The sequence below is a fragment of the Balaenoptera ricei genome, chromosome 5 (assembly GCF_028023285.1).
Source record: "Balaenoptera ricei isolate mBalRic1 chromosome 5, mBalRic1.hap2, whole genome shotgun sequence".
NCBI lineage: Eukaryota > Metazoa > Chordata > Mammalia > Artiodactyla > Balaenopteridae > Balaenoptera > Balaenoptera ricei.
Window position 1 is genome coordinate 80,095,600 of NC_082643.1, and position 12,106 is coordinate 80,107,705.

Sequence of the window (12,106 nt, forward strand, 5' to 3'; positions counted from 1 at the left end):
CCCTTCTCAAAACCTTTTTCATGATTCCCTATTGGCTACCGAATAAAGTTTAAAATCCCCACATAGCATTTGAAGTCATCTAAGTACACTTTGACGCTCCCCGTTTTTGCTCACGCAGCTTCCTCCGCCTGAAATGTCTTTCTGACATTCTGACAGCCAAGTCCTACTTATCCTTCAAGCCACTGCTCTCTGTCGCCTCCTCTTGGCCATCCTTTCTGATTCCCAGTTAGAGTTAATTGCTCCCCTGCAGTGTATCCTCAGTACCTGGCTTTCACTTTTCACTTTTTTTTGTTTTGGCTAACAACTTTTTTTTAAAATCACAGTGTGTCTTACATCCAATTTAGTTGCGCCTCCCTTAGATTATAGGATTCTGGAGGGCAGGGGTTGTGCGTGACTAATTTTTAAATCATCCTAGGCATAGCATAATGACTTAGACATAGCAAGCACAGTGTTTGTTGTGTTCTTGACCCTAGGAAGGAAGATATTTATTTAAACAACAAACTCCATGTATATGAAATGCTTTTATGCAAATGATAATGATCCACTCCTCTACATTTTCTCTGAGAACCGAACTTCATGTACTACACATAGAACTTGTTTCCTGTTTTCCTATTAAGACTGAAGTCCTAGAAGGTATAAACTATTTATTAATCTTTGTATTCCTGGCAAAATGTATGCCGAAGTAAATATTTGTTGGATGAATACTGCAACTATGGCAGTTACGGTTATACCTGAAAATCCTGGGAGTTTGCAAAGACCTCCAGTGATCTTCAGAGCCTAGCCTGGCCTCTAATCTTCAAATTAGAAAATATCTTCTAGGTCATTAGCAGTAAGTTCCTGCTGGATACTCAGTGCTTTATTTTTATGTGCTTTGAGAAGTTAACAAAAAAAAATTGATGGTGTATTGAAATCCTGTTCAGCGATTCCCTCTGGACCTCTGTTTTTCGGTTTCTTCATCTGTACGTTTGGAATATTAACAGTACCTACCTAACATGGCTGTTGTGAAGATTACATGGCTTAGCACATGCAAAGCTCGTGTACAGTAAGCACTCAGGAAGCATGAACAATTATTATTATTATTACTGTTATTACTGGAGATCTCTAACTACATCTGCCAAAGTTGGGGGAGAAAAACAAACACCACACAAATCTAAGTAGTTTATCTTTTATTCATACAAACAATACATACACAAGACTGTACAGTTTTTGAAGACTGCAATAATTTTCTAGTGTAACAACTCTGTAATAAAATTTAACTAAATGTAACATTTATGAAAATATAAATCTCTGATTGGGTAATTCTTCCCAACAATACAAAGTTTACATAAAAACATTCAATATGAGCTATCAGTTGCAAACAAGTTAGGAAAAATCATTCAAGTCACTTGTTAAACTCTGTTGGCTGTTACATAGAACATTCACACACTACATTTAATCCATCTAGACATTTATTTCTTAGAAATGTGTAGCATGGAGGTCCAACTGATAATGACAGGAATAAGAATGTGTTGCCTCCGAAGAGCTAAAAAAAAAAGCATTGACTCAAACAGTCAACTCCACGTGGTCTGTACGTGGGCTGAGCCTTCTCTGGGCTACCACCTCCCTGGCTGGTAGCTAGACCAGGAGGAGTATACTGAAAAAAAAGTCTTTCACTAGGGAGTGGGTGTTTATATTGGAATCACATCTCTGTATGCTTACCTGTCAAGCCGCTTTCCAAATTGAGATACAGTTGGCTTGGATTCCCAGTGGGTTAGATCACTTTGTTTCTTGCATTAGCATTAACAATTAAGATGTCACTCTCTTTTTTCTCACATTTCTCCCCCACATCCCTATGAGAGCAATAGCAGGAGCTATCACTACCCTTATTCTGCAGTTTACAAAAACAATACATTTGGGCGGTTAAAAGATCTGTCTACGAATACTGGATGAGTTCATGGCAAAGCTGGACTGAAAGCAAGTCAGTTCCTTGTTCATTATTCTGCCTTCTCAAGTCACCACTGTCCCTTTCAAACCAAACTAAACCACCACTACTGACGCCCTTTGGAAAGGCATCCAAGGACATGCCATGAGGAGGATAGGGAAGGAAGAAAATCACTTTCCCCTTTTGAGATGTAATATTTTCTTTTAAATAGGAGAAGTAGCTTTTAAAAACATCGAATACCAATTTCACAGCTTCTGCTTTGAAACGGATAAGACTATAAAAGGCTCTAGAGAGTCCTCAGGCAGAAAGGGTGACAGATAAAGAAGTATACACACAGTGTGTAGAAGTAAGAAAGTGATTACAAACAGGGACGGTAAAGAGCCTTTGGACACCCTTAAGATTTACAGAATATTTTAGCACAAAGACAGGCATATTCAGTTTGTCCCAGAGTATTTGGTCAGCTATCTGCGTTTTACACAGGAAAGAGGAGGAATGAGAGTAAGGCAGATGTCATCAGTATTCCATAGATGGCATGTCGAGAAAGCTTTCCTTCTATTAAGATTTACTGCAGGGATTTAGGAAATAATTTATGCTTCGGTACAACTGACTTCCATGGCACAGCCTTTTGTTAGTACAACGATAGAAATGAACAGGTGTTTTGACCAAATTTGTAATGCCCTTTCTGTAACTCTTTTTTACACCCAGCACAAATAGACATTTCAAAATGACATGAAAAGATTGTGGTTTCTTATTAAATGTGTTCTTTTGCAGCCCAGAAAATAGTTTAAAAATCATGTGTTCCATTATACAGAAACCCTTGCATGCAGTTGTCACAACTGTATTTTAATGAAGACCGACTCTGTGTGTTCAGTAGCCCTATGATAGCGGTAGGTAGCTCTCGCCCCAGTCAGTCTGTGGCCTCACACTTCACATCCTTTCTCCTGGGAAACTGGGAGTACATCTGGGCATTTTTGTTACATTGTTTTGCACCTTTAGACCTTCCATCTGCAGACTGCATTGACACAGTTGTCAGGATCATAAACTGTAAGGAGAGATTAAGGCTGTGTTTAGTTATCCACACAATCACTTGAAGTCCAACAGCAATTTGTGTTTACAATTTCAACCAGTTGCTGTAGAACTAACTTCAGTCCAAATGGTCTCTACGTAGCTCTAGCCTCTCTCATCTGGACAATGGGATGAGTTAAGCTGCTTCTTCCCATCCAGTTAATTTAAAAACTACCCTCTAACTTCCAGTTGATATAGCCATGCAAATACGATTTGTAGAAATTCTCTGTTAAGACTTCGTTCCTGGATAAACTTTATCAAGAAGACCAACCTCACAACCAATTTCACATTTCTATACATTTCATGAGCATGGCAATAATTAGCATTGGAACTCCAGCATCTTTCCTGTCCTTTAAGAATGAGTGTTTATCATCTGCGATACAGAAGATACTTTTTTTTCTTTTACGTATTATGTATTTCTGCTGAGCAGGAAAAACATTTTGTCAGTTGTCAGGGGCATAGCTGTGGCCCCTGGATTCCAGGGCAGAGCACACCCGGTCATAGCAAGAGTTGTGTTTCTTGGAGGGCGTCGCCTCATTGGGCTCCATGGAGTCACTCACTGTGATGGGACTGTCTCTTGCAAAGACCTCAGTGGACTCTCTCCATAAACAATCCACAGACACTTTAAAACAGTATCTATGACACTTTGGCCTCGATGTCTGTGTCGCATTATTGAAAATTTGTCTGCTATTTGAAGTGGCGATTTTAATTTTCAGTGCAGCATCTACGCGGTCCACCACCGTGTATATCCCTATACTGCCGTCTTCAAAACCCACAATGATGTTCAGGTGCCGCTGGGAGAGGGCAAGAAAAGTTGGAGTTTTGTAAAGGGAGCAAGCACCGATATTTTTGCCATCGGCCAGCCTCATGACAATCAAACTGGATATCGCACCATTTTCATCCTCTTCCTCCCCGTTTCGGAAACAAATGTATACCAGGTAGCGACCGTCTCGAGACAACCTGTGCCTCCAGATGACCCCAGAGGAGTGAACCACCCGTAATTTACCACTGTGTAAATCCAGCACGTTGATATTTTCATCTCCCCTGGAAATAATGCCTAGCTTTCCATTGGGAGAAATTTCAAAATCCTGTAGATTTTTCAGGAAGTTGTTTGGAAGTTGCACACGGCGACAGATCACTTCATCTGTCAGACTCCAGATATTCACCGTCTCGGCTGACGTGATAAACACAATGATGTCCGGACAATCGGGGATCAATTTAAAATTCACAATGGTGGTGCCGTCTTCACAGCAGAACTTCTTGGTGATGCTTCCTGTCCAAAGACTGACTGCCAGCACCTTGCTTTTGGTCATGCCCACCACGAACGTATTTGCAGAGGTTATGAAGGCATTCTGCAGAGTGGTCAGGATGTTGCACACCCTGTGGCCCGTGGCCAGTCTCCAAACCCTGGAGGCATTTTCCTCGCAGAGAGAGACCACGAACTGGTCATTGTGTGTAATCAGCAGCTGAGATATTCTCTGCCCATTAATTCGGAAGAGGTTTTCACCGCTGCTGGTATGCCAGACGTACTGGCTGCTCTTGTCATCCGATGTCACCATGACGTCTCCAGAGGATGTCAACACACAGTGTTCAACTATTCCTTCATGCTTAAATACTGCTTCAAGGAACCCACTGCTGAAGTTCCACTTGTGAACACAATCAGAGCCATCGAGGGAGTAAATGATTTCCCCCCTGGCGGGTAACACCAGACTTTGGATGGGTTTTCCAGTCTTATCTATGTTGGACATAGCTGTGATTATATCTATGTCCCAGATAGAAAGAACACCACTGGTGGATAAAGATAGCAGCATGTTGTGATGACTGGATTTCACCAACTTGACTATGGTACCTGAGATTTCCTGTAAGCTCGCCATACACTGTCCCGTGTCCCTCCTCCAGAAAAACACGGCCGAGGTGTTTTCCATGGTCGCAATGATGCAGTCTCCATTCTTGGACAGCACAGCCGATATAAAGCGTTCGTTGTGCTTCGCTCTGAACTTTTCAGCCACCTTCCATATACCGGTATCTAAGAGCTCAATGCTGAGGGCTTTACAGATCAGAACTGCGCTTTGGTCCTCTGAAAGTTCAACGCTGACCACTTCACTATCTTCTCTTCGGCAGTCAAAGTCATCGGTCAGCTGGGGGTTGGAGATGTCCTCAGTGTTCCAAACAGAAAGGCTTCCCTCACTATCTACCATTACCATTTCCTGAGCTGTGTCCAAGATAAGAAGGAACTTCACAAACCCACCTGAAAATTCAGATGTCACCGTACATAACTTTTCTCCACTCCCTAAATGAAAGATGGTAGTGGTGTTCAGATACTGTCCACAGAAGGCATACACGCCGTCCAGAGAGCACTGGACACAGGTCACTTCGTACCAGCAGTGGAACTGGTAAAGGGGCCATCCGTAGAGCAGATCGATGACAGTGACATCTTTGCTGGCTTCGAGCCAGGCCAGAGCGTGTTTGACGGACAGTGTAAATCCATTGATGTAGGTGGAGCCGCTTCCATGCTTGGTCCCTTTGATTTCCACTTCAGACAGGAGGCAAGAATTTACATTGTCGTAAACCAACAAGGTGTTATTTGTCGTTGCCACCACAAGATACTTTTCGTCACTGGTGAGTTTCATGCCCAGGATGACAGACTGGGCTGTCGTGATTTGCCTGAGTAGTTGACGCGTTTCCACATCCCACGTGCTGATGGAACCGTTTTCTAAAGCTGTGAGCACCGTACTGGGGTTACAGGTGGGCAGAATCTCGGTGACGTGCAGGTGACTAGATGACAAGGGAAGACGCTCTGGGCTATAGGTCACATCCATGGATGAGTGTAATGGCACGATGGAGCAGTATTTGGGCCCATCTTTGTCACATTCTAAAAGAAGGTGTCTAAGTTTGGGCAGGGAACTCACGACGGGCAGCAGTCTTTGCTGAAGCTCTGCAGAAAGGGAGCCAGGGAACGCGACGACCTTGGTTTTGATGCTGCGGAGGGTGCTCGCCAGGAACTTGAGCTCCTTCTCCTGCGAGTAGTTGTAAGCCAGCTCGATGTCCAAGAGCACTTTGTCAAACTGGCCAATTTTGATCATGGTGTAAAGCCAGCTGAAGTTCATGATGATGCCGTAGAGCAGGTCATCGGTCTTCCCACACCTCGTCAGGTGGTGCAGGAGCTCACACATTTTCCGATGGTTGACGAAAAAGATGTCAGGCTCCAGTGGGTTGCACTGAAAGACCCAGGGCTGGTCCGGGGCCTGCCTGTCGAAGGAAGCCTGCTCCATGAAGTGCTTTTCCTCCTCAAGCAGGCTTCTGCTGTCCAAGTCAAGGCAGCCATTCAGGTAGGGGTCTTCAAGGCAGAACGCTTTCCTTCTGCCCCCTGACCAGACCCCCAGGAAATAGTCTGCCAGGATGGTATGCATTTCATGCAGGTCACTGTTATCCTGCAGGTACAGCTTCTGGGCTATGAGCTGCAGGTGTCTGTTGGCCCAGACCAGAAGGGTGATGTTCTTCACGTGTCTCTCGATTAAGTATCCACTGAGCCCCTCCTTGAGCCTCGCGATGTACAGATAAGGTACCCTCAGGGGATTGCTGGGCCTGGCGCTCTCGTTGAGCTCATTCATCACGCTGTTGTCAAGGGCCAGCACGTCTTCCAGCTCCATTTCACTCAAACCCATTTTGGCCATGGTGATGTAACCGAGAGCCCGGGAGATGAGTTTCTGCCCACACTTCCTCTCCAGGGAGCAGAAGAGCTGCTCTATGCTTTCGTGCACGGTGACACAGAGGGAGGATTCATCGACGTCTCTGTGAGATCGCCAATTTCTCACCTCCCTAAAGGTCAGGTTCACAAACATGGGCAACGTGCACTTGGAGAAGGCGTTGTTCACGTAAATCTGCTGGCCCGACGTGACCTTCCTTTTGACCCGCAGCAGCTGGTGTTTGAGCACCTGGCTGCACATCTTCCTGTCCCGGGGAATCAGCTCGATGTAGTTGTCTTCTTCGTGGATAAGGCACCTTAGTTTCTGTAGGATCCCATGTTTATTGGGCAGCGTGGAGAGGACAATCCGGACGAATCGGGGAAGGTGAACCGGGAGCCACCAGAGCTTCCTGGCCTCGTGGCTCTCTGAGAGCTGCTCCAGGGCATCGAATATGACCACGAGGGGTCTCTGCAATGAAGACTCATTCAAGAGGTTTATAAATAAGTCACGGAGGTCATGGATCTTCTTAGGGTAGCTCTGAACCAGGCACCGGTAGTTCACGGCCAACTGTTCACAAACACTTAGAAGGAGAGTCCTAAGATCAGTACTCATGTCTGTGGTTCCTAGAAACCTCACGACTATGACTGGGTCAGATTCTGGTCCTGTGTCTTCATGTAGCCAGCCGTAAGCCTAAAACATAAAGGTGGTATTTAGAATGGAGACATATATTCACATGGTCACATGCAACAACACTTCCTCTCTGCAGAGATCAGCCTTCTGGTAACCCTGACCAGGCAGAAAGTACCTTAGAACCAGGAAGTGGAAAAACCCGAGATGGTCAGGGAGCTCTCAGAAAGCTCATGCACTAAAGTCTGTAGGTGAGACCCTCAGGATCACTCTACTAAAGGTAATAAAATGGTGATCACAGTATTAGTCAATCACAGGGCAGAATTTAGCTTGTATTCTAAAAGTTACAAAGCATTTCACAAACTGTAAACCTGAATATCTAGTATACTTAGTTTCTCATCGCTGAATTTCCATTTCTCGGCATGGTTGTTGGCACATGGTCGGTGCTTGGTGAATATTTGTTTAATGAAGAGATTAAGTAATGACCTACACATTATACTGAGTCAAATATTTTCCTTAATTGAGATCACATAAGGCTATATATGTGGCTGACCACAGTTCCAGTTAATTAGAATGCAATAAAAATACTCAGCACTAAAATGATACTGAATATAATCTTGTGTGATTCAGAGACATTTTACTCTATTGTGATGCTATAGGGTCATCATTATGATTATTTTTTATCATTATCATAAAAATCTATATAATGCTGGTTAAACGAGTTTTGCTGAATTTGTGCTTTATAACAGACAGTTTACTATATAAACAGGCAGTCATCAGGCCTCACATTGTCTCTCTGTAGGGCACATGGGATTACAGTATCATGTAACAGAAGAGGAAACCAAGGCCAAAAATAGCTTGCTTGGAGTTAAATGATTACCAAGAGATGAAAATGGAGTAGAAGTCGTATCTGACTTTCATTCTAGTGTTCTCTCTCTCCCACTCTCCATTTTTAAATTGTATAGTTAAAGAGATAAAGTATATGAGGGGGTTGCTAGGTTTAATATTTTTCTGTCTGGAAAGGTAAAGACAAAAAGGGATATGATCAAAGTATGAAACACTCCAAAGTATATTTTTAGAGAGAAAATACTTTTCAGTAATCCTTGGAATTCACCGAGGATACTTCTTAGAAAAGGACATATTATTTAATACATTAAGAAGTAAGTTTATGAAACTCGGTTCCTCAATTGGTAGTTCAGGTTAAAGTATGAGTAAGTTCAGAAAAGATTCATGGATGTCAGTTTCAGAATGAACTGTTAAGGAAAATAAGCAACTCATTGTCGGTGTTTGGCCCAAACCTTTGAAGCTAATTTGGAGGAAGGTAATGTTGCCATTTTACAGCTGTTGTTCGGTGGCAAATCAGAAACAGAACACAGTTTGTTTGTCCCTATGTGGATGGCTTATGATGATTATATACATCGTCCTCCCTCCTCCCAATCACGTGTTGTGGGATGTGTGATGTCTGTAAAGAATGGCCCTCTGATCATGAGCTCATGTCCAAGGAGATGTCGGTTGCACAGGAGATAACCTGGAGATAAACACGGGATGCCTGTCTGCATCCTTACAAGGAACATGAGCTCACGGGAGCACAGGTTGTTGCTGGTGGAGGTGGCAGGGGGTGGGAGGAGCAGATATTCCCCAGGAGGGAGGAGAAGCAAGCAGAGTCCAGGCAGGGGACCTAGAAATAGGCAAGCCTCCTCAGGGGAGCTGGTGGTTGGACTATCCAGAACAGCGAGAGCTCAGAAAGCTGATTAACTGTCACTACATTCTGGCCACGGGAATTGCGTATGTATACAGGCATATCAGCACACATCATGTAACTCCCATGCTAGACACACAGGGTCGCATCACATGCGCATTGTCCCTCCAACCACCTTTACCCTCCCCTGCTCCTCAAGGAAAAAGCCCCAGAGTGAGGGTGAAATGGATACACCAATGTTTTCTCATTTGATTTCAGTTCCCCTTTTAGTGTTACTATCTTGCTTCCTTGGAATAATTCTAAAGTTTGAAGATGCATGTACAAAGTAGTGTTCGAAGACAGACAGTCACACACGTGCACATGCACACGTTTATTTTGATGCAACATGTCCCTTAGGTGTAAGCCTACCATTTCATTGGGTGTTCAATTAAAGAAAGAAAGCATATCCTAACACAAGAAGAAAAACCAGCAGCTGGGCTTGGCAGATTGAGAGATGGTAAATGGGCCTTCCTAAGGACTTTTCAAGTATTGGGACTGGCCAAAAAGTTCGTTCAGGTTTTTCCATAAGATGTTACAGAAAAGCCCGAATGAACCTTTTGGCCAACCCAGTAAGCTTGATACACCCGATTGTCTCCTGTGACCTTACTTGGGAACCTAATCCCCCCATAAGGTGCAACACAATTGTTCTAGTTCTTGTCCTCAAGATGATCTACCTGAAATTGTGTAGCACATGATAAATCATGAGAATGTTCACAAAGTTAAAGATCTGTTCGTAAGAGACTGACCATGGGAAGAACAATACAAAGATTCTGAAGTAACACCAGGATAATATAAACCATCAGACTTTGATATCAAGTGTAACAGGAGGTTAAAACTGGTACTAGTGTCACCCAGTTTAGACAATAGATACCGCATTCAGATAGAAGCTCCAGCCCATCTTGCAAGACTTGAAAGGGAGTTTTGAAAATTAGTTTTGCTACCTTTGATGGACAACCCACCTCCAGCCTGAAAAAGAGATTCAAGAGGCCAAGAAAAAAGTGGGAGATGAGGATGCTGTGGGTTGTATCTCTCACCACCCCACTCCCAAAGGGGAGGGCTGAGAGATGCCCACCCCTCACTTCTAGCCTAGGGAAAGGGACTGCAATGGACCACTTTCAGGATGTCCCCTACGGCTTGGGAGACATGGCCATCTGTATCTGATGACATTTGAGGAATATGGAGGTTGAGTGAGTGGGGCTGGCTAGCTGCTCTGATGGAGTAGTGATAGAGAGCTGCCGTATTGGAGCTGGAGTTTCTCAGGGCAAAACAATACCTGAGTGTTTCCCATGTATCATATGTGGGCCACTGGCACGTGTGAGCTGACGAGGGTTTCTGTCGGTTCTGTTTTCCCAGGTCTAAGGGGGTTTGCTGGGTTGTGGAGAGGCTCTTGGCAGAAAGATACTAGAAATGTGTGTTGCTGGATGCCTAGGAGCTATGGAGGTGACCAGCTAGATAGAAAAACAATGCAGTTCCCTGTGTCACCCTAGGGAACTGTAGGTGAGAGATGCTCAGTGAGGACAAGGTGGGGGATGGGGAAGGGAAAGGACCTTCGGGAAACCATGAAAAGGCCTCAGAAGAAACGGGAGGAAGTGTTAAACACCTGCCAAGACCAGAGTGCCGAACCCAGGTCAGAACAGTACTGGTCATATAAGAATGTTCTGGCCACCTTACCTTACCTACATCCCCTAAACCACAACCCTACAGGGGTCAGAAGTGCAGTTGGGGTTAGGGACAGAGGGGAAGAAGTGCTGTGTGCTGAAAGAAAAGAGAAGATGGCCATGTCCCTATTTCCCACTGGAGGTGCCTTGTGTATGGTTGACCTCAGCTTGGGCAGGGAGATGTAGACTGAAGTTTTAATTATCATCTTTGACTGGACATAGTAATTGCCGAACTGAGATGGAGTTAATATCCAGAAGCGATTGGAGTGCTTGTCTTTGCTGAGAGTGATGAGAAGAGTTGTGAGATCTGCCCTAGTTTCTATCTAGGTGAGAACTAGCCCCAGAACATAAGTTTGAACAGTAAGAGACAAAACAAAGCTATTCTAGAATTGGACCCCATGAGTCTTCTTCTTTCAGTATAACTGTTATACCAGCAAAAGAGAAACACTGAAGTATCCATTCCTAAAGGACCGATTATAATTCGGATAGTAAACACAGAAAATGGAAGTGAATTTGATCAGTTGATCTTTTCCCCAAAGTAAAAGTTTTTACAAATATACAAGTAAAAGAATAAGCTTTTACCTTCTTTGCTACTTCAGCTAGCAGAAGGGTCTTCCCAGTGCATGGTCCACCGTATATAATAAGAGGGTTGATGTGCCCGGTTTTGCTTGGAAGAATGTATTTATGCACGATGTTTAGAGATTCACATTTGTACTCGTAGAAGGAGGCATACGTTTTACATAATGATGAATGCTGAAGGATTTCATCATAGAGCGTATCAGTTTCTGTGTCAAAATTCTGTTGTACCGTGGCCTGAATTATGTCAATCATGTCCTCATAAAATTGTTTACCGAGTCCTTCTATGTAATGGTTTTCTATTTCTTGGGAATAGCCTAGTTTCATGTCACAATGAGTAACAGATGTGTACACTCTCAGATTAGATGACGCAACAATGGTAGGAATAAATTCATCCCGGAGTTTTATCAGCTTCTCTTGGGCTTCTGGGTCCCGAATAATCCTTGGTTCTGCTCCAGTTATATCCATGTATTTTCCCATCTCTGGGATTTTCACGAAACGCTCAATGTTAGCAATTTTCCTAATATAGCAAACACATTTCTTCAGGAATGCTGGAGTTTGCTTCCCTAGAGCGAAGTCAAACTCATCCTCTATAGCTGAAAGAAGATACAACAAGTTTATTGTCTAGAACAAAGATGCAACACACCCACGCTCCGAGCACATAACTCTCAAGTCACTAGTGGTAGTTTATTTTGCTTATAGTGTGTAGCAGAGTAGCCTCTAGAATAATCTCTCAATTCCTTAATTTCCTATTTGTCTTTTCCTAAACAGCCTGGAGCCCAGAACAATGGGTTCTAAATAAAATGATTTAATTTCCTCCTCAACCTGAGGGAGA

At 43.7% G+C, this 12,106-nt stretch overlaps 1 protein-coding gene across 1 annotated transcript in view; it reads right to left on the reverse strand.

Moving 5' to 3' along the window:
- Positions 1-3,429: 3,429 nt before the first annotated feature.
- The window catches only part of NWD2 (NACHT and WD repeat domain containing 2), a 189,567-nt gene continuing 180,890 nt past the window's right edge, over positions 3,430-12,106 (reverse strand). Inside the window, exons 6-7 of the mRNA XM_059924151.1 lie at positions 11,278-11,867; positions 3,430-7,362 (exon numbers count right to left, since the gene is read on the reverse strand). Of these exons, the coding sequence (XP_059780134.1) occupies positions 3,430-7,362; positions 11,278-11,867 (4,523 nt within the window). The remainder of the gene's footprint in view (positions 7,363-11,277; positions 11,868-12,106) is intronic.